Genomic DNA, 26,038 nt, shown 5'->3' with positions numbered 1-26,038 from the left:
CTTATATTTGTATTTTCCCAGAAGGAAAGCCTCACAAATAGCAGACAAAGTAATCGTATTTGAAGGCTCCCTGGTAAAACACTGCAGTTTGGTAGAAAAACCAAAAGATGTCACTATTGGCTACATCATCATCCCTTTAACAAGAAGCACAAGGCGGTGGCCAGGCTGCCCCACCGTGGACACCTGCGTGTACATACCTGTATCCCTAAACTTGACTTCATCACAAAGAATTGGTCAACCAGCTTTTTGTGAAGCGGTCTCATATCTTGAGGTACAAACTTCTCATGCACAGCCAAACCAAATTCCAGAATCTGTGCCTTAATGAACAACATAAAAAGAAAACCAAAAAAACCTCATGTCAGTGGTCAGTGACTACCTCTCACTAAGTGCCTGCTGCGGGCCGAGCACTTCACTATGCATTTCGCTTGGCATTATGGCTGTTCCTCTGCATCTGACAAGGTAGGAACAGTCGTCACTTTACAGGTAAAGAAACTGAGGATTGGAAAAATCCTGCACAGATAAAAGACAAATGCAGATTAGAACTTGGTTCTGTCTGATTTCAGACTTAATTTTCCTACTCCCCCAGGCTTCTTTCCCGTGTATTTAGATCTATTATAATTACAATGCTTTGTAACACTTGTGTGTCCCTTTGGCCCCTTCCTGCTCTTCCCAGGATGGAGAAGGAACCTGGGAGACGCTGCGCCCTGTGAAGAGGGCCAGCATTTCTCCCCTAAGGATCTCTTCTTGGCATGGCACCCTCTCTCCCACATTTCCCTTCTCTCTCCCATCAGGTTCCTCTGCTCATCCATCCCTCCCACGGACTTTCAGAATCTGCCAGAGAAGGAATTCTATGACAGTTGCTATGCTTCTTGTTTTTGTTTTAAAATATTCTTCCTGGCCGAGCATGGTGGCTCACGCCTGTAATCTCAACGCTTTGAGAGATCAAGATGGACAGATCATGAGGTCAGGAGTTTGAGACCAGCCCAGCCAACATAGTGAAACCCTGTCTCTACTAAAAATACAAAAATTAGCCTGGAGTGGTGGCATGTGCCTGTAGTCACAGCTACTCGAGAGGCTGGGGCGGGAGAATTGCGTGGACTCGGGAGGTGGAGGTTGCAGGGAGCTGAGATCATACCACTGCACTCCAGCCTAGGCAACGGAGCTAGACTCTGTCTTTAAATATATATATATATATATATATATATATATATATATTTAAAATTCCTATTCACTTATAATTCAACAAGGGGGCAGGTTCTTAAAAAACATTTATTCTGTGAGGATCTGAAGAGATGAAGACATTCAACCTTCCTTTGTTCAACCGTCAGTAGTGTGTGATTCCTTTGATTTGAGCAGCAGCTGACTTTTGTATTTAAAAAATGACCCCCATGCTAACATGGTCAAACGGACGAATTCCACAGATGGGGAAGAAAACAAACCCAACATCACCACAAGGTTTGGTTTTTTTGTTTTCAGTTTTTGCAGCTTATGAAGATTTTAGTCTGAAAGCTCAGGTCAAATAGGAGTGACCCTGGTAGGTTGGAATACCCAGCACCTTCCCTAAGGGACAGGGCAATAGCAACAGGGCTTTGGATGCTACCCACTGCCAGCACGTTTGCATAACAAATAGCAAGCATGCCTCTGAAAGGCACAGTTGGAGTGGAGAGGCTCCATCTGTGATGAGGACATGGAAGGGATGTAGGAGGTGAATCTAAACACAGGGGCCCCCAGTCTTCTCCATTTTAAACACTAACATTAGGTGACCTCCCTTTTGTTCACGGAATGTTTCAAGTTGGGTTTTCTGGGAAGGAGACTCCAGCCCGGGGATCATAATGTTTATCGGGATGCACCTTGGGATTGATGCCTGTCAGGGGGAAGGATGGAAGCAGGACTTGACAACAAAAGATGAGCTACACGGCAGTCCTGTCAGCTGCTGCCAAACCCTAGGGACCTCTGGAACAATTTAAAACATTTATTTGTATTTTAATCTTTTTAGAGACAGAGTCTCACTCTGTTGTCCAGGCAGGAATGCAGTAGTATGATCATAGCTCACTGCAACCTTGAACTCCTGGGCTCAGGTGATCCTCCCACTTCAGCTTCCCTAGTAGCAGTGGGGACTACAGGCATGCACCACCACACGTAGCTAGTTCTTAGGTTTTTGCAGAGATGGGGTCTTGCTATGTTGCCCCAGCTAGTCTTGAACTCCTGGTGTCAGGTGATCCTCCTCCCTCAACCTGTGGACCTTTAATGGTCTGTTGGAATTGTCCTGTGTTGGGTCCAAACGGCCAGGCTTTCTACTGCCTCCTCAGTCTGGGATGTGCACCATTGAGAAGGTAGCAACCTTGGGCCAAGTGGCTCTCTGCAGCCAAGGCAATCTCGGAAGGGCCTGACAGCTGGAGGTGTCTGTGGAGAGCCACATTTCCTGCAGCAGAGGCAGAGTTAAGTCTGTCCTGGAAGGAGCACTGGGGTGATGCATGTCCCTGTCCACCAGAGAGTTTGTCTGAACTACTTGGCAGAGGTCCAGAGAAGGATGGTGCCTCTCTAGTCTACCTCCCCACCTGACGGTCCCATAGAAATGATGAGACTTGGCCAGGGTCACGTGATAGTCATGTGTACTGCTTGTCTTATGATAGAGATCTCACGTACTGTAGGCCATGGCTCTTTCCACAAGGTTTCAGGAACATAAGCAGGACATAGAAGAAATAAAGGCTCCCTGGTTTTATTTTTTTGAGGGGGAGTCTTCTCGACCCTGAGCTACCGTTTTAATTCTGGGGAAATAATTCAGTCTGGTTGAATCCAGCAGATACAGTCCTGGGGTGAGGTGAACCATTCGTAAGAGGTAAAATACAGATCTTTAAAAATCAGCATAAAGTCACTGCATAATCCTAAGTATTGGATGACCTAAACTGCTCACTTCTAGTATCTACAAACACCCCAGGGTCACACTGAGAACTTGACTTATTCTTTATTTCCTTACAAATCAGCTTCAAGTAATTCCTCTCTCTTTTCTATGGCCACCTCTCTCCTTGCAGTAGTAGGTTTTGTGGACTAAGCTTACAGAGCATACAACATGGACAAAAGCCAGACACAACCTCATTATTTTCTAATCCAAAGAGCATGCTGTACTTATTAATTTGGTAATACTGAGTAGAAAGAGATGCCTTTGTCACATTTTATCATACACATTCCACTTTTCATGGGAATCAAATGTCTTTATTTCCTGTTTAACACAGGCTTCCAACCATGTCTCCTACCTCAATCCATTGAGGTTTTTCAGTCCATTTTCAGGTTAAGAGCTATCACCAGGGACACAGCAGGCAACAGATTACTCATTCCAGTTCTTTGTACTTGATGGTTCCAAACAAATAAAATAAACCATGCTTCGTTGGGGTAGAAAATGATGAGCTGTATCTAGTTTTGTCCATATCATGTAATCTATAAGTTTACCATGAAAATATGACATGGCTTTAAGGCACAGCCTATTGATCACTTACTTCCTTATTATAATAACTAACCATCTCATTCATTCATGCCTCATATTTGGAGTTGGCCTGAACTTTCTTGAGCACAGAATTTTGAATGAAAAGTTGGCATCAAGCCTATAGCAAGTCTCTAGGAAAAGTTGTTCAAAGAATGGTTTAAGAGACCACATGAAGTTGTTGGTTTCACAGGATGGGCATCCCTAATCCAAAAATTGAAAATTAATTAGAAATGCTAAAATCTGAAACCTTTTGAGTGCCAACATGATGTCACAAGTGGAAAATTCCACACTTGACCTCATGTGATGGGTTGCAAACGTTCATGCACAAAGGTATTAAAATATTATATAAAATGACCTTCAAGCTATGCGTATAAGACATATGTAAAATCAATTTTGTTATTAGGCTTGGGTCCCTTCCCCAAGATATCTCATATATATGCAAATATTCCAAAATCTGAAAAAATTAAAAATCTGAAACACGGATGGTCCCAAGTATTCTGGATAAAGGATACTCAACCTGTAACTGGCTGCCGTAGTCTATTCCTTGTTAAATTAATTTTTGCATCCCAGTGGGAAGAAAAAGTAGAAATTAGCAAGTTGAGATCTATTACAGGAGTCTGTAACCCTTGCTTGCCAGTGTCAGACCACTGACGTAGGAAACCATGCAGAGGGGGCTCTAGATAAGTGGGCACATATCCAGGTGAGACAGAAGGGGATTGGCTTTGCCTCCCTTACCTGCTCAAGCATCAGCTCTCTTAATCGTGCAATTTTCTCCCCATCTTCAGGGTGACTTAAGATGTATTCTTTGACAAAGAATGCCTAGTAAAGGAAAGGACAATCAGTCTACTTAAGTGAGTTATAAGACAAGTCAAAAACAAGTTGTTTTTAAAGACCTGGCATCTTGATGGAAATGACGCCATTATAAAGCACATTTTGGGACAGATGGACTGATTCCTAGTGGAGGCGGCTGGTCAGACTGGGAACATAAGGAAAGAGTTGTTAAAGGAAGATCAGTGATTGTACAATAAGTACCCCTGGTGAAATAACGAACAAAAATCAATAAGCTACATGGCTTGTGTCCTAAAATAAAGTGCCTGAAGATTCAGTGTGACCTAGATGATGGCTTTACCTTCCGGGTTACTATGTCTTTCTGTTTAAGAGAACACATGAAAGTTCCACTTAAAGTATCACCTAGGCAAGATTAGTCTTGTCGTTTTTGTTTTTGCTTTTGTTTTTAATGGAGATAAGATCTTCCTATGTTGCTCAGGCTGGTCTCGAACTCCTGAGCTCAAGTGACCCTCTCCAAGTTCTGGGATTACAGGTGTAAGCCACTGAGCCCACCCCAGATCAGACTTTTCTATGCCCATGAACTTCTTTGCTCAGAGAAATTATTTTAGATGGATATTTATTAATCCTAACCTTTCTACTTTTATTCATACAAAAATGAACACACACATTTTTATTATCAAAATATAACGTTGGAAAAATGCAGTAACTGGGCATTACAAATGACTGTGTGTTTGCTCTATTTCACAAAGGAGTCTGTGTCAATTGCAGTCCTGAGTTTGCATGCTGTTACGGGTACATATTCTGAAAAAAGATTCATGAAACCCTAAGAAGTCACAACTGAAAAGTTCCTCTGAAACAGCAATACCTAATCCTTACCTCTTGGTACCTGGAAACGCCACCATTAACTGCAGCATCTATAACTCCATTCAGGCACATAGTCAGGGGATTAATATTCTGCATCTGTCTTGTCTGACACTGACTAATCAGAGTCTTCAGCTGCTGATTCTTATTTTCCAGCACTTCAATTGCATTTTCCAGAGGACTCATTTCTACCTGAGAAGCAAATGAGCATAAATATATTGAATTTAGTGGCATTCAAGAAGAAAGACAAAGTAGTTTGTCCATGTTCTGAATTATCTGTGCTCCCCTTTGGCTTCCATCAATATCTCTACCGGGGCCATTCCGCAGAATAGACAAGGATATGGTAGTCAAGTGAGATGTTCATTAGCGAGGTTTGGAAAGGGCAGGTAATTATATGCATTCATTGAGCTGTGTTTTAGATAATCATCAATTCTATATAAGCACTGCAACAACCAATTTAATCCTTAAAATAATATCCAAGCATCTCATATCTTTTAAAACTGGTCTTTTTTTTTTTCTTTTGAAGGGTTAAATTTTCAGAGACCCTAAATATCATGTCTCTCAATGCTTATTTGATACAAAGCACCATGGAAGATATAAAGATCCTCTGATGTCAAGGAGCTTGCAGCCCGGTTGGGAAGAGGGGACATATGCCTTATGAACTGCATAGGTATATATAACAGCACCATAAGGTGGCACAGGATGGCACACAGTTGGGAATTATAGAAAACAAGATAATATATACTACAGGATCTATTTGTTGGAGAGCCAAATAGAATCATAATGACTTAAAAATTCCAGGCTGTATGGAGGACCTAATTGTGAAAATGATAAAAGTACTCTTCAAATGTATGTCATTGGGACGATTGTCATTGACATTCTCTTTGAAGAGAAGGTCTGCCAAGCTCTCAGCAATAAAGTAATTCAGGATTATACTAAGCATATTTAAATATTGGTTCATTCAAGCAAGGAAACAAAGTAGAGTTTTTAAAGGTCACTCAGATCATCTTAAACCAACACTGAAAAATCCTAGAATATTAAGACTGAACATTAATCAAAGACACGATAAAGAGAAGGGAAGATTAACCAGAACATGTGAGAAGATTTTGAAATGTGTAACCATCAAAAAGCACATGCTCAGGATATATAAGGATTCTTAAAAGCCAGTAAGAGGCAAACCACCCAATAAAAAATTAGCAAACAAATTAAACAGCCACTTACAAAGGAAGAAATTTAAATGTCCAGTAAACATAATGAAAAGGTGTTGAGCCTCACTGTGATCAAAGATGTGAAAAATACTACTCTAATAACATAGTACTAAACATCCACTGAAATGATAAAAATGACAACAGCGGATGAGAGCATGTGAGCAATGGACTCTCAATTACTGCTACTGCAAGTTCAAACTGGTTCATTCACTGGAACACAGCTGAAGGGGTGTGTGTGTGTATCTATCTATATCTTATGATTCAGAAATTCTACTCCTAGTCATATATATTAGGAAGAGTGGAGTAGGAGTTTGTGCACATGTGTACCAAGAAACATCTAAGATGTTTTGCTTACTTTTAACTTTCAGTTACTGCTACTGGAAGTTCAAATTGGTTCATTCACTTTGGAAAACTTTAAGATAGATATACATATATGTGTGTGTGTGTGTGTGTGTGTGTGTGTGTGTGTGTGTATCTATATCTTATGATTCAGAAATTCTGAACATATCACATATTTTGTTCATAATCACCAAAATTCATCTGTCCACTGACAAGAGAATAAACATTGTGATATGTTCATGAAATGGAATAGTATACAGCAATGAAACAAACTTCAGTCACATGCAATAACATGGAAAAATATTCTCAACAGAACACAAGCAGTATGTTATAAAAAGTTCAAAACCAAGTAAAACCAAATCAACTTGTTTAGAGAGGCAAATAGGTGATAAACTAAGCAAGAGAATGGATACCATCAAAGTTAGGATAGTGACTGCTTTTACTGTGAAGATGGAGCTATAATTGAGAGGGGGTGCATGGGAGGCCTGCAAGACGCTGCTGGCAATGTTCCGTTTCTTTACCCGAGTGGTGGAAAATGAGTATTTACTTCAGATTATTTGTAATATTAAACCCTTGCTTTATGTACACAAAAGCTAAACCATAAAGGAAAAATCTGAGAGCTCTGATTAACTGAAAGGTTAAAAAATAAGCAAAACATTTTAGAACATTGAATGGTTGTTACCGGGGGCGGGGTGGTGGTGGTGGTGGGGCTAGGGGAGAGGGGAACCTGTTCAGTATATACAGTTTGAGTTTTCCAAGATTAAAAACTTCTAGACATCTGTTGCACAACAATGTATACAGTTAACGCTATTGTAGTGTACACTTAAAAATGGTTAGATAGTAGATTTTATGTGCTTTTGGCTGTAAGAAAAAAAGCAATCTCCATCTTTATAAATTCAAATGCTGTAAAATCAAATTTTCTTAAAAAATAAAACAAGATATAAACACAGGCAAAATACAAACGACTTGGAAAATATTTATAACATGAAGGATAGACAAAATGGTAATATTTGCTAAATACTGAAGAAAACAAAATAAAACAAATGATATGATTGGTGCATTCACACAAAAAAAATAAAGTACATCAATATATGAAAACATACCTTCAAAAATAAAAAATAAAAAAAAAAGAAAACATACCTTCACTCAGCATTCAAAAAATGCTGAACCAAAACATTCAACCCCAGTATGATCATTTCGGTCTATTATGTGGAATATTAAAATAATATACAACACTTAGTGTTGGAGAAGATGCTGGGGAGACAAGTATTCCTAAGACTAGTTATTCCCTCTAGAATGGGTGTAAATGATATATCCCATTAGTGATCCATGAATTAATGGTTACACTGGGGATGCATTTGATTAATTCACTTCTAGGGAAATAATTCTAAGGGGGCGGTCAAGGAAGTGTGCAAAGATATATGATATAGAGTGTTCACCAAGAATTACTTTCCTCTGTCCCTCAGATTACAATATCTAAATACTGTTTATCACTAAAAAGAATGAGTCATTGGAGAAATAGCTGCTTTCAGGCCTGGGGCAGGAGATGTTTAAGAGACCCTAGGCCACCTCATCCTACCAGGAAGTCATTAAAGTATCTGGCCTGTGATCCATTCATTTTCTTTACTGGGAAATGTCCTTGGGGGACAGAAAAGACAGGTGACCATGTCTTATCTCTTTGTCAACTGAACCTTCAAGTAAATAGACTAAAAATCATTGCTAGATGTTATCTGTCGAATGCCCTAGAGGGAAGTCTCCAGTCAAAGGATTTCTTTAAGTAAATAAACCAGAATCCATGAGGCATGATTACAGAACATCCCTGAGAAGCTTTACAACTCACTCTGTGGAGTAGAAAATGGAATGTTTCATAATTTACACTTCATAATTTAAATGTGCTTCTGAATGAGGAACCCTGTGAACCCTCACTGAGGGACTCCACCTATTATTCTGAATTATTACCGATGGGGGGAAGAAGGACCTGGCAGACGATGCGTGATGTCTCAGAAATCTCACCGCTTCCTCTGAGCATCCTGCCTGCCTTGAAATTACTAGCAAAGCTTGATGCTCGGAGGGGTCAGTCGGTCGCTGAGTCCTGCATCTAATTTGACAATCAGATCCTGTGTGTTAGCTCAGTAACAAAGACTACTTGGATACTGTGAAAAAAAGACTTGGGAGCCATTCTGAAGAGGCTCCCAACAGACAAACATGGGACGTTTTGAAATTTAATAACAATAACTGCCACAGATTAAAACAAAACAAATATGCTCATATCTGTGAGTTACTAACGATACTAAAAACAAAACCAACCAAACAAAAACCCCTCTAGTCACTTTTGTAGAATAAAGCATTGTCTTTCCTGTACCTCAGGGTAATCAAATATTTAGTGAGAGGACATTTCTCTTTACAGAAGTATTCCAGTGAGCAAATAAAGATGAAATGCTAAAACATCACCATTTTGTAACCCATAAAAGATTAACGGATCTGGGAAATGATCACCAGTGGCTGCCAACATATCTCCTGCGCTCTCTCTCTCTCTCTCTCTCTCACACACACACACACACACACACACACACACACACACCACAGACAACCCGAAGCACATAACACCAACTATGATGTAGTTCTGTGAAAGTAAGAGCAAAACATTTTATCAGGTCTCTACTTCTAACTTCCAGTTTACAAGGAATACAGGCAACAGAGAAATATGTTAAATGACTTCACTGGGATGCAGTCTGCAGAATCCACACGTAAGGAAACATGTCAGGATAAACAGCCTAGTTTCTTCAACAAAAAAATAAGGAAAAAGTGATGCAAGGGGAAACTTACACATTGAAAGAGACTTAGAAGACATTTCCATCAATTGCAATGCATGGCCCTGATTTAAATTTGGATTCAAACAACAAAGAGTAAAACAAAAACTTGATTTTTTTTTCCTTTTTTTGAAACAGTATCTCACTTGTTCTGTCATGTAGACTGGAGTGCAGTGGCACAATCTTGGCTCCCTGCAACCTCCACCTTCTGGGTTCAAGTGATTCTCCTGCTTCAGCCTCCTTAGTGAGTAGTTGGGATTACAGGCGCCATCTGCCATGCCTGGCTAATTTTTGTATTTTTTGTAGTGACAGAGTCTTGCCATGTTGGCCATGGACTCCTGACCTCAAGTGATCTGCCTGCCCTGGCCTCCCAAAGTGCTGGGATTATAGATATGAGCCATCATGCCTGGCCTAAAAATACATAATTTTAAAAAAAATGAGACAGGGTTGAGGCTGTCACCAAGGCTAGAGTACAGTGGTATGATCATAGTTCAATGTAACTTTGCACTCCTTAGCTCCAGTGATCTTCTGGCCCCAACCTCTGGAGTAGCCAGGAGTGCAGACATGTGCTGCCAGCCTGGCTAATTTTTTAAATTTTTTGTTGAGACAATGTCTCACTACATTGCCCAGTCTGGTCTAAAAATGTAGGATAAAAGACTTGGTAAAGTGTGAATGAACACTGTACATTTATGATCAAGGAATTCTTAAATTTTAATGTGACAGTAATATTGAAGTTTTTTTTTGTTTTTTTTTTTTTTTTTTTTTGAGACAGAGTTTGACTCATGTTGCCCAGGCTGGAGTGCAATGGCATGATCTTGGCTCACCACAACCTCTGCCTCCCAGGTTCAAGCCATTTTCCTGCCTCAGCTTCCCAAGTAGCTGGGATTACAGTCCTGTGCCACCATGCCCAGCTAATTTTTCGTATTTGTAGTAGAGACAGGGTTTTTCCACGTTGGTCAGGCTGTCCTCAAACTCCCGACCTCAGGTGATCTGCCCATCTCAGCCTCCCAAAGTGCTGGGATTACAGGCGTGAGCCACCGCGCCCGGCGCAGGTTTTTAAAAATATGAATACTAAAATATTTGTAGATGAAGTGATATGACGTCTGAGATTTACTTCAAAAATAGTCGAGAGGGAGCAGGAAGATGTGCAGATGAAACAAAATTTACCTTTTTTATGGCTGTTGAAGTAACGCTGGGTAAGTCAGGTTCATTATATATTTTCTCTATTTTTGTGTGCTATAACTTAAGTTTAAAAAGGTCACTGGCTGCCGTGTAAGCGGGAAAGCAAACCTTTTAGGAGGCTACTGCAGTGATTGGGCACTAGGTGGCGCTATTGTCAGGGTGGCTGAGGAGAGAGAAGATTCTGGGTACACAGTATTTAGAAAGTAAAGGTACGTTGTTTTCTGATGGGCAGGATGTGGTATGACAATATTTTCATGATCTTTAGTTGGATTTAAAAAATAATTTATGAATTTGAAACTATAAATGTTTGTCTTGATTAAAAGCATTTGAATGAGCTTTTACTTGAGTTTTGCACTTGTCCCAGCTGGAGTGCAGTGGTGCGATCTTAGCTCAGCCTGGCTAATTTTTTGTATTTTTAGTAGAGATGAGATTTCACCATGTTGGCCAGGTTGGTCATGAACTCCTAACCTCAGGTGATCCACCCGCCTGGGCCTCCCAAATTGCTGAGATTACAGGTGAGCCACCACGCCCAGCTGAAATGAGCTTACTTCTTAATCCAGACAAAAAAGCACTTTTTTAGCTTTGAAAACAGAATCAAATAAACTACAGAGGAAACACAATAGTTCAAAGGCACTGATATCTTAACAAACTTGATAAGCTATTGGGGGGGGGGTCTATGACTTAGAAAATAAAGGCCCCCAATTTCATCGGAAACCTTTGGTGCCACATGTTTCAGGATTAAGAACTTTTCAGAGTTTAAAAGGCAGTATAGGGCATGTATGGTATATACCCCCAGCAGGATCTAGGGCAGGTTCCTTTAATCAAATGCATTACATTAATAAGGCCGGGTGTGGTGGTTTATGCCTGTAATCCCAGCACTTTGGGAGGCAAAGGCCAGAGGATTGTTTGAGCCCAGGAGTTTGAGACTAGCCTGAGCAACATTGTGAAACCTCATCTCTACAACAAATCAGAAAATTAGCCAGCTGTAGTGACACATGCTTGTGGTCCCAGCTATTTGGGAGCCTGAGGTGGAAGGATCACTTGAGTCTGGGAGGTGGAGGCTGCAGTGAGCCATGATCACACCACTGCACTCCAGCCTGGGTGACAGGGTGAGACCCAGTCTCAAAAACAAACAAATGCATTAATATTTCTACAGTGAAACACATGAACATTCACACTAAGTGAAATAAAGTTAATAAATGGCCTTGCATTAGAAGAGTTTGGGTGTGTTATTAGCAAATGAGCTTTGGAGCCAAACAAATGAAAACATCTCTTGGTTTTCAGATGTTGGCATCTGCAGATGAGGAATTTCGATTCAACGTGGCGTATTTGTATTGAGTACCTCCCATCTGTTCCTGTTCTTGAAGATCTACACTAGGAGTTAAACCAGTAAACCAATAACTGACAGTGAGGACATTCTAGGCAGCAAGAACAAGAGAAAAACACAAAGGCTGTTAAGAGTGGGCTGTGTTCAGGGAACAAAACAGCCACGTTTGATTTGTTCCATTTGACGGAACATAAGATTACATATTCCAATAAAGTAGGCAGCTGATGTTTGAAAGGTTGTGTTTAGAGTAATACTCCTTTTATCATTATCAGCATGCTATTTTTTAATTAGCATTGCGTGTTTGTGTGTATGACATTTCCAAGGGCCAGGGCCATTGGTGAGACTTCACAGAATTTAATGCTCTGGGTAGTAAGTAGCTGCAAAGGATCTCTGAATCATTAATGCAATATGGATGACTAAGAACACTTCTATGAGTTGGACCCATGCCATTTCAGCGGGAAGCGTAATAATTTTTGAGAACTGCGTTTAGCAGTCTCCCCCCTTCCATGGAAGGTACCAGGGCATGACATGTAAGCAACCAGCTTTTGGGGATCCTGGACCTCAGATTGGACAAGAATACAACTGTACTGATGTAATCTGCTGAATAGAGTTTAGTTTAAATTTTTAAATCCTTAGCTTAATTGAACATGATAAGCTGAGGGTAGTTTCAATGCTGAGACATTTCAGGTAGGACAAGCAATTCTTGAAAAACAATTTGGTCAGAAGCTGCTCATTCTTCTGCATTGACAGGATAGGCTTGTGACCTAAATAAGGTTATGAATGACATATTTGCACAACTGGCACACTTCCTATCAGAGAACTATGGCAATGAAATGGTGCGACCCAGGCTCAAAAACAAACACATTAATATTTCTGCAGTGAAACAAATGAACATTCACACCAAGTGAAATAAAGTTAATACATGGCTATAATAGATGTAGCAAGGGAGGCTGTGAGATTGCAGGGCTGTGGCTGACATCGAGGTGCTGTCAGCTGGGAGAGCAGCATAGAGAGCTGGGTGCAGTGCCACCCTGGAGGTGGCTGCCTTCCACTGCTGTCTCCCTGTTCTCCACAACTGGGGACTGGAGCTGGGGCCACATGTTACAACCAGAAGATTCTTAGGAGCTGTGGTTACCAGGTTCTGCAGTGGCACCCACTGCTCTACTGCTGCTGCTCCACCCAGGACTGCCCAGTGAGACTAATACGCTGCCCTCCTTTCTACTGGGAACTGTAACAACACAGACTCACTATGCATTGGGCACTGTGCAGAGACTTGACATTAGCCTTCTCTTGCCTATAAGAACCATGGCTAGAAGAGATCAACGTAACTGGCTTTGGAAGCAGAAAGATCTGGGTTGGAGCTCTCTTCAACATCTTGCTATGTGATCTCTGGCAAAGGCTTTTGACCTCTTGTCAAAAATTGCTAAAACAGGAACAGGAATGTATACCTCACAGCCCTGATAGAATGATTAAATAAGATAAAGCAGTTAGTATTAGCAACACAGTAAGCATTGAAGGTCACACAGCTATAGTAATCAGGAGAGCTGGAATTCCAAGTGTTCTAGCTCAAGGGCCTGAGTGGTTTTCTTTTCACATGTAGCAAATTGAGTTGTTTCAAGGAATTCCTCCATCTGGTCACATTAGGACAATATTAATGTTTACCTTCTCAGCCTTGGCAATAGTGGTCGATACCATCAACATGCACTATTTTACCATGAGTGCTTCCAGGGAATCTGGGTCAAAGGAGAAGTAATGAACATACAGCACAACTCCAAGAGAACAACTGTGATGAGAAAGTATTTGAGTGTAAGCTCTGATCCTTACCACTTCACGCTTTTCCACTTCAAACCAGCGAGAAATGCCGGGTAAACTCTGCACCAAGTATAATGACGTTCTCTCCACCCAGAGACTCTGAAACACAAAACAAATTAGGTCCCTCAGGTTACCCTTCCATGAGTAGTGTTTGTCACTCACTGTTACCAGGTTTTGCTCAATTCCTGTCAGCCTTTTAGTCTTCGTTCAAGTGCTCATGAAACTATCACAGTGAGATATTGCTGAAGCTTATTTTAATAATTCCACTGCATATCATCAAACTTTATTTCCAAGTGAAATAAATGGGCTCCTACTTCAAACAGCAAGCTTAACAATAAAAAAAATATGCTATTATGTTATTTTCTTTGCTATTTCACTAAAATTCTAATGTGAACTCTCTTCACTCCTTAACATCTAGCCATTTATATCTAGAAGGGCCAGCCAGTCAATGTATCATCGAGTTAATGTAAGATGGGAAGAAAAGGCTTTAGGAACCACATGGCAGGATCTGTCTTAAACATGAAGACACTAGGTCTCAAAGCAGCAATGTGACTTACTCAAAAGCTACATGCTAACTACTGATAGAGCCAACACTAGAACCTAGCCACTAGGACCTCTGACTCCTCCTCTCTTGCTAAATCTCCTGTGCCACATTGTCTTGGGATTGTTTGGACTGCTGTTAATAGAGGAAAATCTGTATTTTAAAGCCAGGGTGAGCAACCCCAGGACATGTGAAACCACGCCGCCTTTGGTACAAGCTGCTGTTGATGACAGGTTTCTTTTTTGTCAACCAGGTTTTAGTATCTACGCCTCATCATTCTTACTTAAACCAAGCATATTCCCAAGAGGATAATACGACTTACAAAATTTCTGAAATAGTGCCATTTACTCAAACCACAACAAAAAAGAAGGAAGAGTTTCTCTGGGCCAGCCAAGCTGTGCTGAGATGAATAGGGTTGGGATCCTGTGACAAGAGCTCGCAGTGTTCTGGTGGTGACAGGGAGGTAAGCAGATGAATAAGAGCTCAGAGTGAAAAGAAAGGGATGTTCAAGGCTCTGGGGGCGCACACGCCAGCCTGGGGGAGGAGGACAGCAGTTCTCAGAGGGGGCGACACGTGAGCTGCATTCTGAGGAGTGAGTAGGAGTTTGCCAGGAGGAGAGAGGGGGTGGCAGCGCTGGCAGGCGGAGCGGCTTGCAAAAGGGCGTGGCAGGAGAGGAGGCCGAGAGGGAGGAGGGGTGAGTGGGTTGTGGAGGAGACCAGGCTTCTGGAGGGGCAGTTTGGAGCCAGATTCTGAGGGCTATAAATCTGGAGCCAGATTTATTATTATTGTTTTTTTAGGGGGATTGCTGCACCACGGATACCGATTTAAAGTGACAGCCACAAGGAAATGTGGTGTGGGGAGAAAAAAAAAGAACAATTGAGAAGGAGTTGGAAAATGTGTTTTAGGATTGAAGCTACTGGTAATGAGAAGGTAACTTTTGACAAATCAGTTGCCTGATTTCAGTGGATTTTTGACTATGTTATCAGTAAAAGCAACTGCAAGGAGAACTGGATCATAAACTAGCTATATCCTTAATTGATTTTGGAAGGCAAAAAGAAAAATGCAAGTTTCCAGAAAACAACAAGAAAATGATCACGGATCTTTTTACTCCTGTGCCATTGCTGTTTTCCAGTGGCCCCCTTGCCTTGATGTTTAGCCCGTCAAATCTCTGCGCACAAGGGACTGCTCTACATTCAACCCAGTCTTAACTGAAAAACCTTCTCCTTCTGATCATCTCTTGGTGGTGAGTAATAATTCCTGGAAACACTTCTGGGAGTTCTGGAAACTGACACAGGAGAGCCGACCACGTGAGCGAATATGAGACAGTCGTGTTAGGAGCACATTTCCTAGCTTCAGTGGAGAACATCTGTGATGAAAAATGCTAAACCAATTAATTCACTCACAAAAATAAGCTAATTTTGCCTTCTTTGTTCTGGTGTGAAATACTAACTGGGGGGTCTCACTATGTCACTGTTTGACAAAGAAAGGAGCAGACTCTATTTTATCTGCTGAATTGCCCCTTTGCTGCAGTGGGGCTATGAGAAACCTTGTCCCTTTCTGGTTGAGAGGGTGCTGACGTAGGAAGGCGTGTTGCAACTACTGAGAGCAGAGAACTCAACACATACAAAGAGTCCAAGATTTGCCTTTACCCAGAGTCCTGAGAAGTCCGAATTACACAGTGTTCTAACAAGAACAAGCAGCAAAAGATGGCACATAACTTACCCACCGTACCAGCAGTCTACCCAACTGTTCTGTCTTCAGGAACTCTTTTTCTCTGTTCATTAAGTATTCTTTATTCGTTGAACTTTGCGTGAAAATAAACATCTTAAGGTTCCCACAATTGGTTTGATGTAATAAATGACTGACTTCAACCATGAGTTCTCAAAGACTGCTCTGAGAACCACCGGCATTAGAATTTAATTTTAGGACCTCCTCCCAGACCTACTGAGTCAGAATTCCTGAGCTGGGCACCAGAAATCTGCCTGGTTAGGGGGCACTCCATGTCACTGATACACAGTGGAGTTGCAGAACCAGTAGAATAAATGATTTCTATAGTCCCTTCTGCTACTTGACACTAGTCTGAGTAAATATTTACCAAGGGTCACACCCCAAGGGGTTCGCAGTCTGAGGAGTTGGCATGTAATAAGAGTGGCATGGTACCTTGAATTCATTCTCTTTATCTTTTGTGCCTTTGTGAAAAGGTCTGTCATAGCGGAATTTCCAGATGTGATTCACTTTATAGAAACTTTTGATGTTGTCCGGAACACCCTCTCTCTGCAGGACCTCCTGGCTCTCTGGAATGGGAGTCACCGCATATATCTGCAAATCTAGAATTAAAGAGTCAAGGAGAGAACCTGGCTTGGCAAACTCCATGGAAGTCTGGCTAGGGCTAAGCTATGGCAGAGAGAAGAAGATGGGTAACAATCTTCTCTTTCCATTTCAGTTGAAGTCATTTAAAAAATTACCAAGATGATGCCAAGAACTCAGTTCTGACAAATCCCATCTCAAACTACAGGTCTTGAACTAGTTCTAGGTAGGTGAAGTACGAGCTTGAAATTTCCATGACCTGTGGATTTAGATATCACTCATTTTTTTTTTTTTTCTATTTGGGGAAGATCAAAATCGTTTGGCTTTAGGTACTAAGAATTAGGATGATCCTAATCCTTGTTCATGAGACATCTTTCAGTCTGTGCATGACCCATTTAAATTTATTATTTGCTTATAATAACACATAAATACCTATGCAACCATGACAAAAGACAAAAACCTAAACACTGACAATGACTTACATATACCTGTGTGATTTTCTGTGTCCCTAGCCTTCCCACATCTGTGATAACTGCTCTCCCAAATGTTGTATTGATACACAGGGTACTTAGTTATAGTTTATATTTTTAAAAATTACACTAAAGGGGTATCATATTAACCTGTATATTTATTTCCTCATTAAAAAAAGAGCAAAATATTTTTCCTATGTACTTTCTTGCATGTCTTGCATTTTGGTTTCTGCTTTGAAATGGTATTCATAATTGTCAGTGGAAGTTTTAGGTGTTTTTTTAAGATCATCAGTTTCAGGAAAAGGCAGAGGAGGTAAAAGAAGAGTGCTGGGGTGAATTGCCTTAGTCTCTAACACCTATGCAATTTAAGCTCAGTTGTCCGTGTTTAGACAATGAGAGTATGAATTATACAGCAATTATTAAGGGCTGTTCAGGATGTCAAAGCTAAGAGCCCCAAAAAGATACTGGAGTACCTCTTTCTCTTCCATTCCTCATCCTAGAATAAAAATATCAGGGCAGGGAAAGGGGCAAATCATATGTGCCAGTAAACGTAATACTACGATTTTCTTAAACTAAAGCAGTTTCCACAGGATATGTCAAAGGAGAATTATTCTAAAGGAAATCACTAAAAAAGAGCTTTAAAAGCAGGGTTGAGCTATATAAGAGGTTTAATCAAAAGGGAAAAATTCTTTTAAGAGATTTCTTTCAACTGACATCATGATAACAAATAGAACAATTAAGTTCTATTCAGAAAGAGTTAAGCTAACATTAAGATGATAAATTAAGATGATGGGAAAGAGGGAGCAGTAAGGACCTGGCTATTGAAAAGGGACTGGTGGCTCAACAACCTTGCATGCAAATGCTCTGCTGCTGAGAGCCAATGCAATCTCACTGAGTCCAGCCCTTGTAGGTGCGGATACACTGAGCTTCTGCCTGGAAGATGGTCTCGTCGGGCTGGTTGGCATGCTGCATGGCGATGGCGTGGGGGAACTCGTTCAGCATTCTCTGTTGGAAGGCTTCCAGCCTCTCGTAGTCATGCCCTCGACACACAAACTCCTTATTCTGGAGATGAAAGTGAAAAAGAAATTAGGGCTATATAACTGAATGCATTAATTACAACAGAGCCAAAATACATGACTGGCAATAACTGAGCACATGCCCCATACCGATACACTGTAACAGCACAATCAGAAAAGTTGGCCCAATGATTAAAAATGCAGATACAGATCATAAGTTCACTCTTGACTGCATTTAATAAAACCCAATAGAATACCTTACTTTTCCTGGTTCACTTGCATGAGACGCAAAGAGGTGGATTCTCAGAGCACCAAAGTATGGAAACAAAACAATTGTATTCCCTCCAAATGGTAAAAAGCACATGTGTAAAGATTATTTTTATAAAGTACATATGAAATTCATGTGGGTAATTTCACAATTTGGAGGAATAGAAAGTAAATTTTTTGTCTGCTTTTTGTTTTATTTATGTGTGTGTGTGTGTGGTGTGTGTACAGATGTATGTGTGTGTATGTATGTATGCATGGATGAGTATCCTGCCATTCATGATGCTCTCCTTCAGGTAAGAATGGTGAAGGTTATTTTTGAGGTAGGTTAAGACAGCTGGAAAGATGGGCAGTTTTCCAAAAAGTACCTGAATGATCTGATTAGATATGACGGATCGCTGACATTTTAATGATAATGAAATTGTAATTGAGCAGAGTTATTGATGAAGCACACTGCATGTCTTATTTAACTCATACAAGCTTGAGAAATAGTCCCGCTCCCCACCCCACCCCATTTTATGATTGGGGAACCAAGGCTTAAAGTCCTTTTTTTTTTTGGCAATGGAGTCTTACTCTGTTGCCCCAGCTGGAGTGCAGTAGTATGATCTCAGCTCACTGCAACCTCCACCTCCCGAGTTCAAGCAATTCTTCTGCCTCAGCCTCCTGAGTAATTGGAATGACAAGGATGCACCACCATGCCTGGCTAATTTTTGTATTTTTAGTAGAGATGGGGTTTCACCATGTTGGCCATGCTGGTCTTGAACTCCTGGCCTCAGGTGATTCACCTACATCGGCCTCCCAAAGTGCTGGTATTACATGTGTGAGCCACCACACCGGGCCATGGCCTAATGTCTTGAAGTACTTTGTCCACGTGTACTACATTGAAATTCTGGTCTGAGTCCAAACCTTGGACTCTTGTCTACTCTGAACGTGGCCTAGAGTATGCAGGAAAAACTCCTAGGAGCTACCAAGACCAAGAAAGCTTATGGGATCTCAGGCTCCGAAGATCTTCAAGTTTAAGGGGAGAGCAGTTTGGGGCCTAGAGGAGCTGAGGCCCAAGGTTTTCAGCTCTATGAGGTTCTCATGTAAAATGCCGTAAAGAGGAACTCCAGGCCACAGTGAGGGCGTGAGAAACAAGTCATGGGCAGAGGCTCAGTTCTTCTGCAGAGAAAGAGCAGCTGCAGGCAGGGAGAGGAAATGCAGCAGGAACTGGGCTGGTAACTCACCTCGATTCCCCACAAACCCCTAAATAAATCGTAATCTTTCGGAAAACACAAGGCTAAGGCAGACACTACCTAGAATTGAGGACCCCGTACAATTCTATATGAAACTTTCCAGATAAGTTACAATTTCTGATGTTGTATTTTAAAAATTCTACACAAAAGATAATTTGCTTGGTAAAATAAAAGACAATACACCCCTCTCTGCCTATTACAGGAGCCCCCAAGTAAATATTTAAATATCCTAGTAAATGAAATATATTTTAAAACAATGCTTATATATAACAACAGTTTGTAAAAATTGGGGCAGTTACTCTAAGAATACAGGCATTCAATGGTATTAAGCCATTTAAAAATAAAGTTTTGGGTCTGATTTTGGGGTTTCCAAGAAATAAAGCGTCTTCCTTATCAGTACTCTCTTTTTTTCTGAAAAAAAATTATAGCTTTATTGAGCTATAATTCATATACAACAAAATCTATCTTTTAAAAATGTGCAATTCAGTGGTTTTCAGTATATTTATAGTGTTGTGCAATGATTAGCAAAATTTAATTTCAGAATCTTGTCATCATATCAAAAAGAAACCCTCTACTCGTTAGCAGTCACTTCCTACTTACCCTTCCCCCAGCCCCTGGCAAGCACAAAACTACTTTCTGTTTGTACGGATTTGCCTATTATGGAGTTATACAATGTGGCTGGCCTTTTGTGACTAGCTTCTTTTACTTAATATTTTTAAAGTTCATCCATTCTGTGGCACATATAAGTATTTACTTTTTATTGCTGAGTATCATTGCATAGACATGCTGCATTTTGTTTAGTTGGTTAATAGACATTCATCAGTTAATAGACATTTGGGGAGTTTCTACATTTTGGCTATTACGAATAATGCTGCTATGAAGATTCAGGTACCGGTATCTGTGTGAATATATATTTTCAATTTTCTTTAGTATGTACATAAAAGTAGAACTCCTGGGTCATATTTGTCAACATTTAAAAAAATAACCCATTTTCTTTTCTTTGTTTTTTCTGAGACAGACAGGAGTGTCACCCAGGCTGGAGTGCAATGACTCAGTCACAGCATACTGAAGCTTTGACTCCTGAGCTCAAACAATCCTCTTGCCTCAGCCTCCCAAGAAGCTGGAATCACAGGTATGTGCCACCAAACCTGGCTAAGTTTTAGTACAGACAGGGTCTCACTATGTTGCCCAGGCTGGTCTTGAACTCCTGAGCTCAAGTGATCCTCTGGCCTTGGCATCCCAAAGTGCTGCGATTACAGACATGAGCTACCATGCCCAGCCAAATAACCCATCTTCCATGAGGAGAAAAAACCCCACTTAGATCATAAAATTGTATAAATGTATTTATTTGACTCTTAAAAATTATCTTGGAAATTGATGAAACGACTTAAGACTTCTGGCCTCAAGCAATTCTCTTGCCTTTGCCTCCCAAAGTGCTGGGATTACAGGTGTGAGCCACTGTGCCTGGCCAAAGGAAGTTTTTAATGTAGATATTTATTTGTTTTTAAATCCAAGGACACGATAGAATATGAGTCCTTAAAAAAAGGTCAGGCTCAGGGATTCTGAAGAGTGTAGTGACCTTTAGAAACCGACAGAGGGGGCCCTTCTCTTTCATTTAGAAGAAAATGCCCTTTATACCCAGGAAAGCTATTTATAAAAGAAGGATGATATAGAAGATGATTTATTCGAATTCACTTTAAAAAAAAAATTATTCTATTAGCTAATGCAGATTTCCAATTTGCTAAACTGTCTTTAAAATTATTACTCTTAAACTACTTGTAGTTTTTTTAAACTTTATACTTTTAATTATAATCTTTCAGACATGACTCTGTCAACAGAGTCATGTCTGTTTGTGCTAACAGAGGGAGATGACCTACAGTGGCAGAGTCTCGTCCAGACCCCGCCATGCAATCCCCAGCCCTCTGTGTGGCTACAGCTCCAGTCTGTTGTCTGCTCCACTCAGAACCTGGATCCAGGCCATCCGCCGTGCTTAGGGGAGATGCTCAGAACAGCTTGGGACCAGCTATAGCTCCAAAACTTAGTCTTTTTAATTCAACATCTATTCTGACTTTGCCATTTTTTTTTATTTTTATTTTTTTGAGGGTCAGACTGGTCTGGAACTGGGCTCAAGTGATACTCCTATCTCCGCCTCCCAAGTTACTGGTATTACAGTGTGCCACTGTGCACACTTGCTGCTGTTTTTGATCAGGATTCAAGATTTCCTCTATTTTTAGGCAGCCCCACCTGTAGAGTCAGCTTTCTGACCACACACAACACTGTGTGGAGTCTCTCTTAATGCAACAAGGAGATTTCTCACTATGTCTGTGTAGCACCTGAATGCATGGCCATTTCAGTCCACTAAAGAAAACATTTCTTCCATGTGATACTAAAACAAACCTGTAATGGATATTTTTGGATCTACCTATCTATCTATTTCATTCTGAAAGGCAGGTAAGTTAATGATTAGTAAACAAACAGTAAAGTGAAATCTTTCCCTTTTCTCTTCTCCTGCCAGTACACCCATCCTACTATCCTATCATATGTGCTGACAGTTACGTAAGACTTAGGTAAACACAAACATCAAAATATTTGTATATTGAGAACTAAAGTTGTAACAAATTGATTCAATTTTATAAATTATCCCAGATACCTTTCCTTAGTTGCTTAGGGAATTACATTTGCTCTTTTAAGCAATTTTTTTTTTTTTTTAACAAGGAAGGTGTATATACTGAAGTGTTCAATAAACATTCAAACATAGAAGACACTACTTGGCAGAATGTGAAAAATGAAAAGAATCGCAGTGAGTATTTTATCTTGTAAATGTCTTAGAATGTCTGAAAATTTTCCCTTTGTAGAAATGGAGTTTATACTAGCAATAAATTGGGTCTTTTTGCTGGGTGACATTTATCTTTTTACAAATTCATCAAAATAGCCAAACACTACTCTTTACATGGTGGAGGAGGAAGGGTTTTCACATGATGTGAAACTGCATGGTTTTCTATACTCTGCAACTCCAAGACTCCTGAAGCGCCCCACCGTTTTTTTTCTCTGATACTAACTCGATGGAAATGGCAGACTGAATTAAAATAGTGGATATCATACAAGGGAAACTATAATTATCAAAGACTGCTCACAATATATACTAAATTTAGGAAGGAGTTTATTGCCATCTTGGAAATTACTTAAAACAAGGCATTCTAGATTAATACCGTGTCTGCAAAGTAAAAGTTGAAAAAAAGTCTCATGAATATTATTGCCTGTCATTAAAATGTCATTAACATTTTAGTTTTCTTGATTGGATATCTATATGAGAACTATGAAAGCAAATTAAATAGTATATTACTTACTCTTAAGAAAAATGGAAATTTTTTTCCATAAAATCCAACTCTGAAGAACTCAGGTTCAAGACGTTGCTGGTCCATAATTTTGTCATACAAAGAGGCTTCCATCATCTAGAAAGCACAGGAAAAGGTCTAAGCATTTTATCTCATCTTTTAGTTCTATCAAATTCATAGGACAAGATTTTTTTTTTTATATAAAGGAGAACTTTATTTTAAGTGAGTTTGCTGAAAAGAAAGTTCGGCTTTCTTTTTGATGCTTTAAGTCGGGGATTGGCAAATTTCCTCTATGAATGTCCAGAGACTGTTTTATATTTTGCAGGCCATATCATCTCAGCACAACTACTTAATTCTGCTAGGCTCACAGGCTGCAGTTTGCTGACCCCTGCTTTAAAGGATCAAGTATATTATCATGTTATCACCAGGGAAAAATTATTTCTATGCATGTAGTCTATTAAGAAAACTATTTCCTTCACAAATAAGTAGAAATTAACATGAACTATTAGAGGCAAAACCCTTCTAGAGAATTCTCGTGCCAGATGTACTTACCTGTGAGTTTGCTTCCACCTGGCACATGGTAACTCAGGACATTTGAAAGGTGCAATCTTGCACAGGTTGGGCAAGGATAAAACAAACCAAAGGAGACTCATAGTGCAAAGTGCTGTCTGGGCTGAAAGCTCTTAAGTGTGCCTGACAATGTTGAAACTATGAAGCATATAAACCTTATGGTTTCCCATTCATGATATTATCATCCCCAGGGTTTCCAGAGAAAGACTAATATTACATTTGAAGACTCCCCCTCTATCCTCCATCTAGTAACAGCACCCCAAAGAGCAGTTGGCATGAAGTGTAATGCTTTGGGTTTATAAAAATCTTTGTGACTATGGCACCCAAGGGCTCTCACGAGTAAACATCATCACCTCGCTTCTGTTACAGGGACAGGATGCCAAGAGATGAAAAGCAATGTTTTTATATAAAACTGCAGTGCCTGCCAGAGTCAACATGATGGACTGAAGTTAAAGCAAGTTTTTTCTCTTTCATTTTCATTTCAGGAGAAGTATCGATGAACTGCTGACATGAAATACTGTGCCAAAAGGACGGAGTCAGTTCCTGCCAATTGAATAAATTCCTTGTTGGGATATAAGGGATTTTATGAGCAGTTACAGGTTTATGGTATTCTCTCTTAAATGGCTACCTCAAAAGGCAATATTGTAACCTTTTTTTTTAATGTATAAAAACTGATGATCCTATTTTAGAAACCCCTAAGAACTTAAGCAGTCAGCAGGATCTTGTGTATTACAAGATAACGCAAATGTTCATGTCGCTAAAAGAGTAAGGGCTTGGAGGGCTAGGAGGACTTGTTTGAACCTCAGAGCAAAGCAGTTATCAGACATTTGACTAAGAGAAAGAGAACACTCAACTCCTTAAGCTCTTAGGTACTAAAACCTCAAGCTAAGTCTAGTAAATAAAAATACATTGCTAAAGCTAAAGAGAGGTGACACCTACAGAATTTGGCCCTAAATTACTTAGAAATGGGTCAGCCACTCCTATAGATTTGCAGATTATGGGACTAAGAATGGTATACTGCTACAGAAACTTATGTGTAAGTAGAAACTCTTTAAACAAGGGTAGAGATTTTCCACAATAAACAAAGTATTAATCCTGGATTAGATTGTATATTTCATACGTGGTGTTTAAAACAGATCAAGTGCTTGCGTTTTGTATATTAAATAAAAGCATTACACAAATCAGTTTGCTATTTCTCTGTATAAATAGCTGAGTATGCTTCAGAGGAAACGCTTATCTTAAAAAAGGTTTCTGCAAGACCACAAAGTTAATTTCATGGAACCACACTGGAAAGCTAATCACAAAGAGAGGCTATGGCCTGATCAGGATTCATCTAGGCACCTTACCCGCATCTTGCTCAGGTTTCGGTAGTCATAGTAACTCTCATACTGCTCTGCAATCTTTCGGCACAAGATAATGCCATTCTCCCAGCACTGTGGACAAATGAATGATATAAGTGGAACCATCCGACAACATTCACTTACTTCTACCCAAAAGTCAGAACATGGGTGCTTTTAGAGCACCAAGCCTTACTCCTTCATCCTTATAACATTAATTGTATCATTGAGACTTTAAGCTTGAAAACACCAAGTAATCAAAACGTAAATTATTAAAAATCCTTTGAATGCTGGAAATGATAATCTACCACAACAGTCATTAATATATGGTACATGAACAACATTTTCTGGTGTCATTCCAGAATCATCATCTTGAAATAACTATAGTTCCAAAATGGCCAAGTACATGGCTCTAAACAGCACCCTCAGTGCAGAGGAGAGAATTACCACTGACCCCGAAGGCTCAATTATTTGTGACTGGTATCCTGGATTCCTTGCTTAGCTTAGTTGTGCTTGCAAATTGTGAGAGGTCTAACCCCGCTGGTTACTCTCAGCAGAAATGCAAAAATTCTTTGATCTAGCATAGGTGTCAGCAAATGTTTTCTGCAAAAGGCCGGGAGGTCAACACTTTAGTCTCTGAGGACCAGATAGTCTGTCACAACTGTTCAATTCTGCTATTATAGCACCAAAGCAGCCGTAGACAGAAATGAGCATGGCTGTGTTCCAATAGAATTCAGGACCACTGAAATGTGCATTTCATATCATTTTCACATGTACCAAAATGTTATGATTCCTTTGATTTCTTTCAACCATTTAAAAATGTAAAAGACATGTGTAGCTTTGGAGCTGTACAGAAACAGGCAGTGAGCATTTGACCTGTGAACCATAGTTTGCAACCCCTAATCTAGCACAAACTCCTGGGGATGGGCCAATAATTGAATCCAGAGAGTTTGTGCCACCTTAACTCACAGGTGGAAACTTGACAGCAGGGGGGCACAAAAACATTTCTTTTGCTATTCATGTGATGATATGTCAGTGTAGCTGAATAATAAAGGAAGATGTTAAAGAATCAATTTCCTTGCATCAGATTTTTATGTGTGCCCAATTATATTTTGTAAATGAATGATAGCCATTGGTTATATTTTAATTTTGTT

The 26,038-nt window shown here is 40.1% G+C and overlaps 1 protein-coding gene and 1 long non-coding RNA gene across 4 annotated transcripts in view; one reads left to right on the top strand and one right to left on the bottom strand.

Moving 5' to 3' along the window:
• The window catches only part of DOCK4 (dedicator of cytokinesis 4), a 480,387-nt gene that overhangs the window by 16,204 nt on the left and 438,145 nt on the right, over positions 1-26,038 (bottom strand). For all 3 annotated transcript variants that reach the window (XM_010344060.3, XM_010344067.3, XM_003921080.4), the window contains 8 exons: positions 24,894-24,980; positions 22,990-23,094; positions 18,048-18,189; positions 16,511-16,677; positions 13,822-13,908; positions 5,147-5,323; positions 4,217-4,300; positions 198-317 (listed from right to left, as the gene is read on the bottom strand). In XM_010344060.3, the coding sequence (XP_010342362.3) occupies positions 198-317; positions 4,217-4,300; positions 5,147-5,323; positions 13,822-13,908; positions 16,511-16,677; positions 18,048-18,189; positions 22,990-23,094; positions 24,894-24,980 (969 nt within the window). The remainder of the gene's footprint in view (positions 1-197; positions 318-4,216; positions 4,301-5,146; positions 5,324-13,821; positions 13,909-16,510; positions 16,678-18,047; positions 18,190-22,989; positions 23,095-24,893; positions 24,981-26,038) is intronic.
• On the top strand, positions 14,129-25,575 carry LOC141580063 (uncharacterized). Its single transcript, XR_012512056.1, has 6 exons — positions 14,129-14,813; positions 15,148-15,593; positions 16,794-16,883; positions 20,661-20,774; positions 22,358-22,442; positions 24,033-25,575. It is a non-coding gene; the product is annotated as an uncharacterized LOC141580063 (long non-coding RNA).

This window comes from Saimiri boliviensis, chromosome 10 (genome assembly GCF_048565385.1).
Source record: "Saimiri boliviensis isolate mSaiBol1 chromosome 10, mSaiBol1.pri, whole genome shotgun sequence".
Lineage (NCBI taxonomy): Eukaryota > Metazoa > Chordata > Mammalia > Primates > Cebidae > Saimiri > Saimiri boliviensis.
The sequence above is the reverse complement of the archived record's forward strand: the minus strand, read 5'-3'. Positions and strand labels throughout refer to the sequence as shown.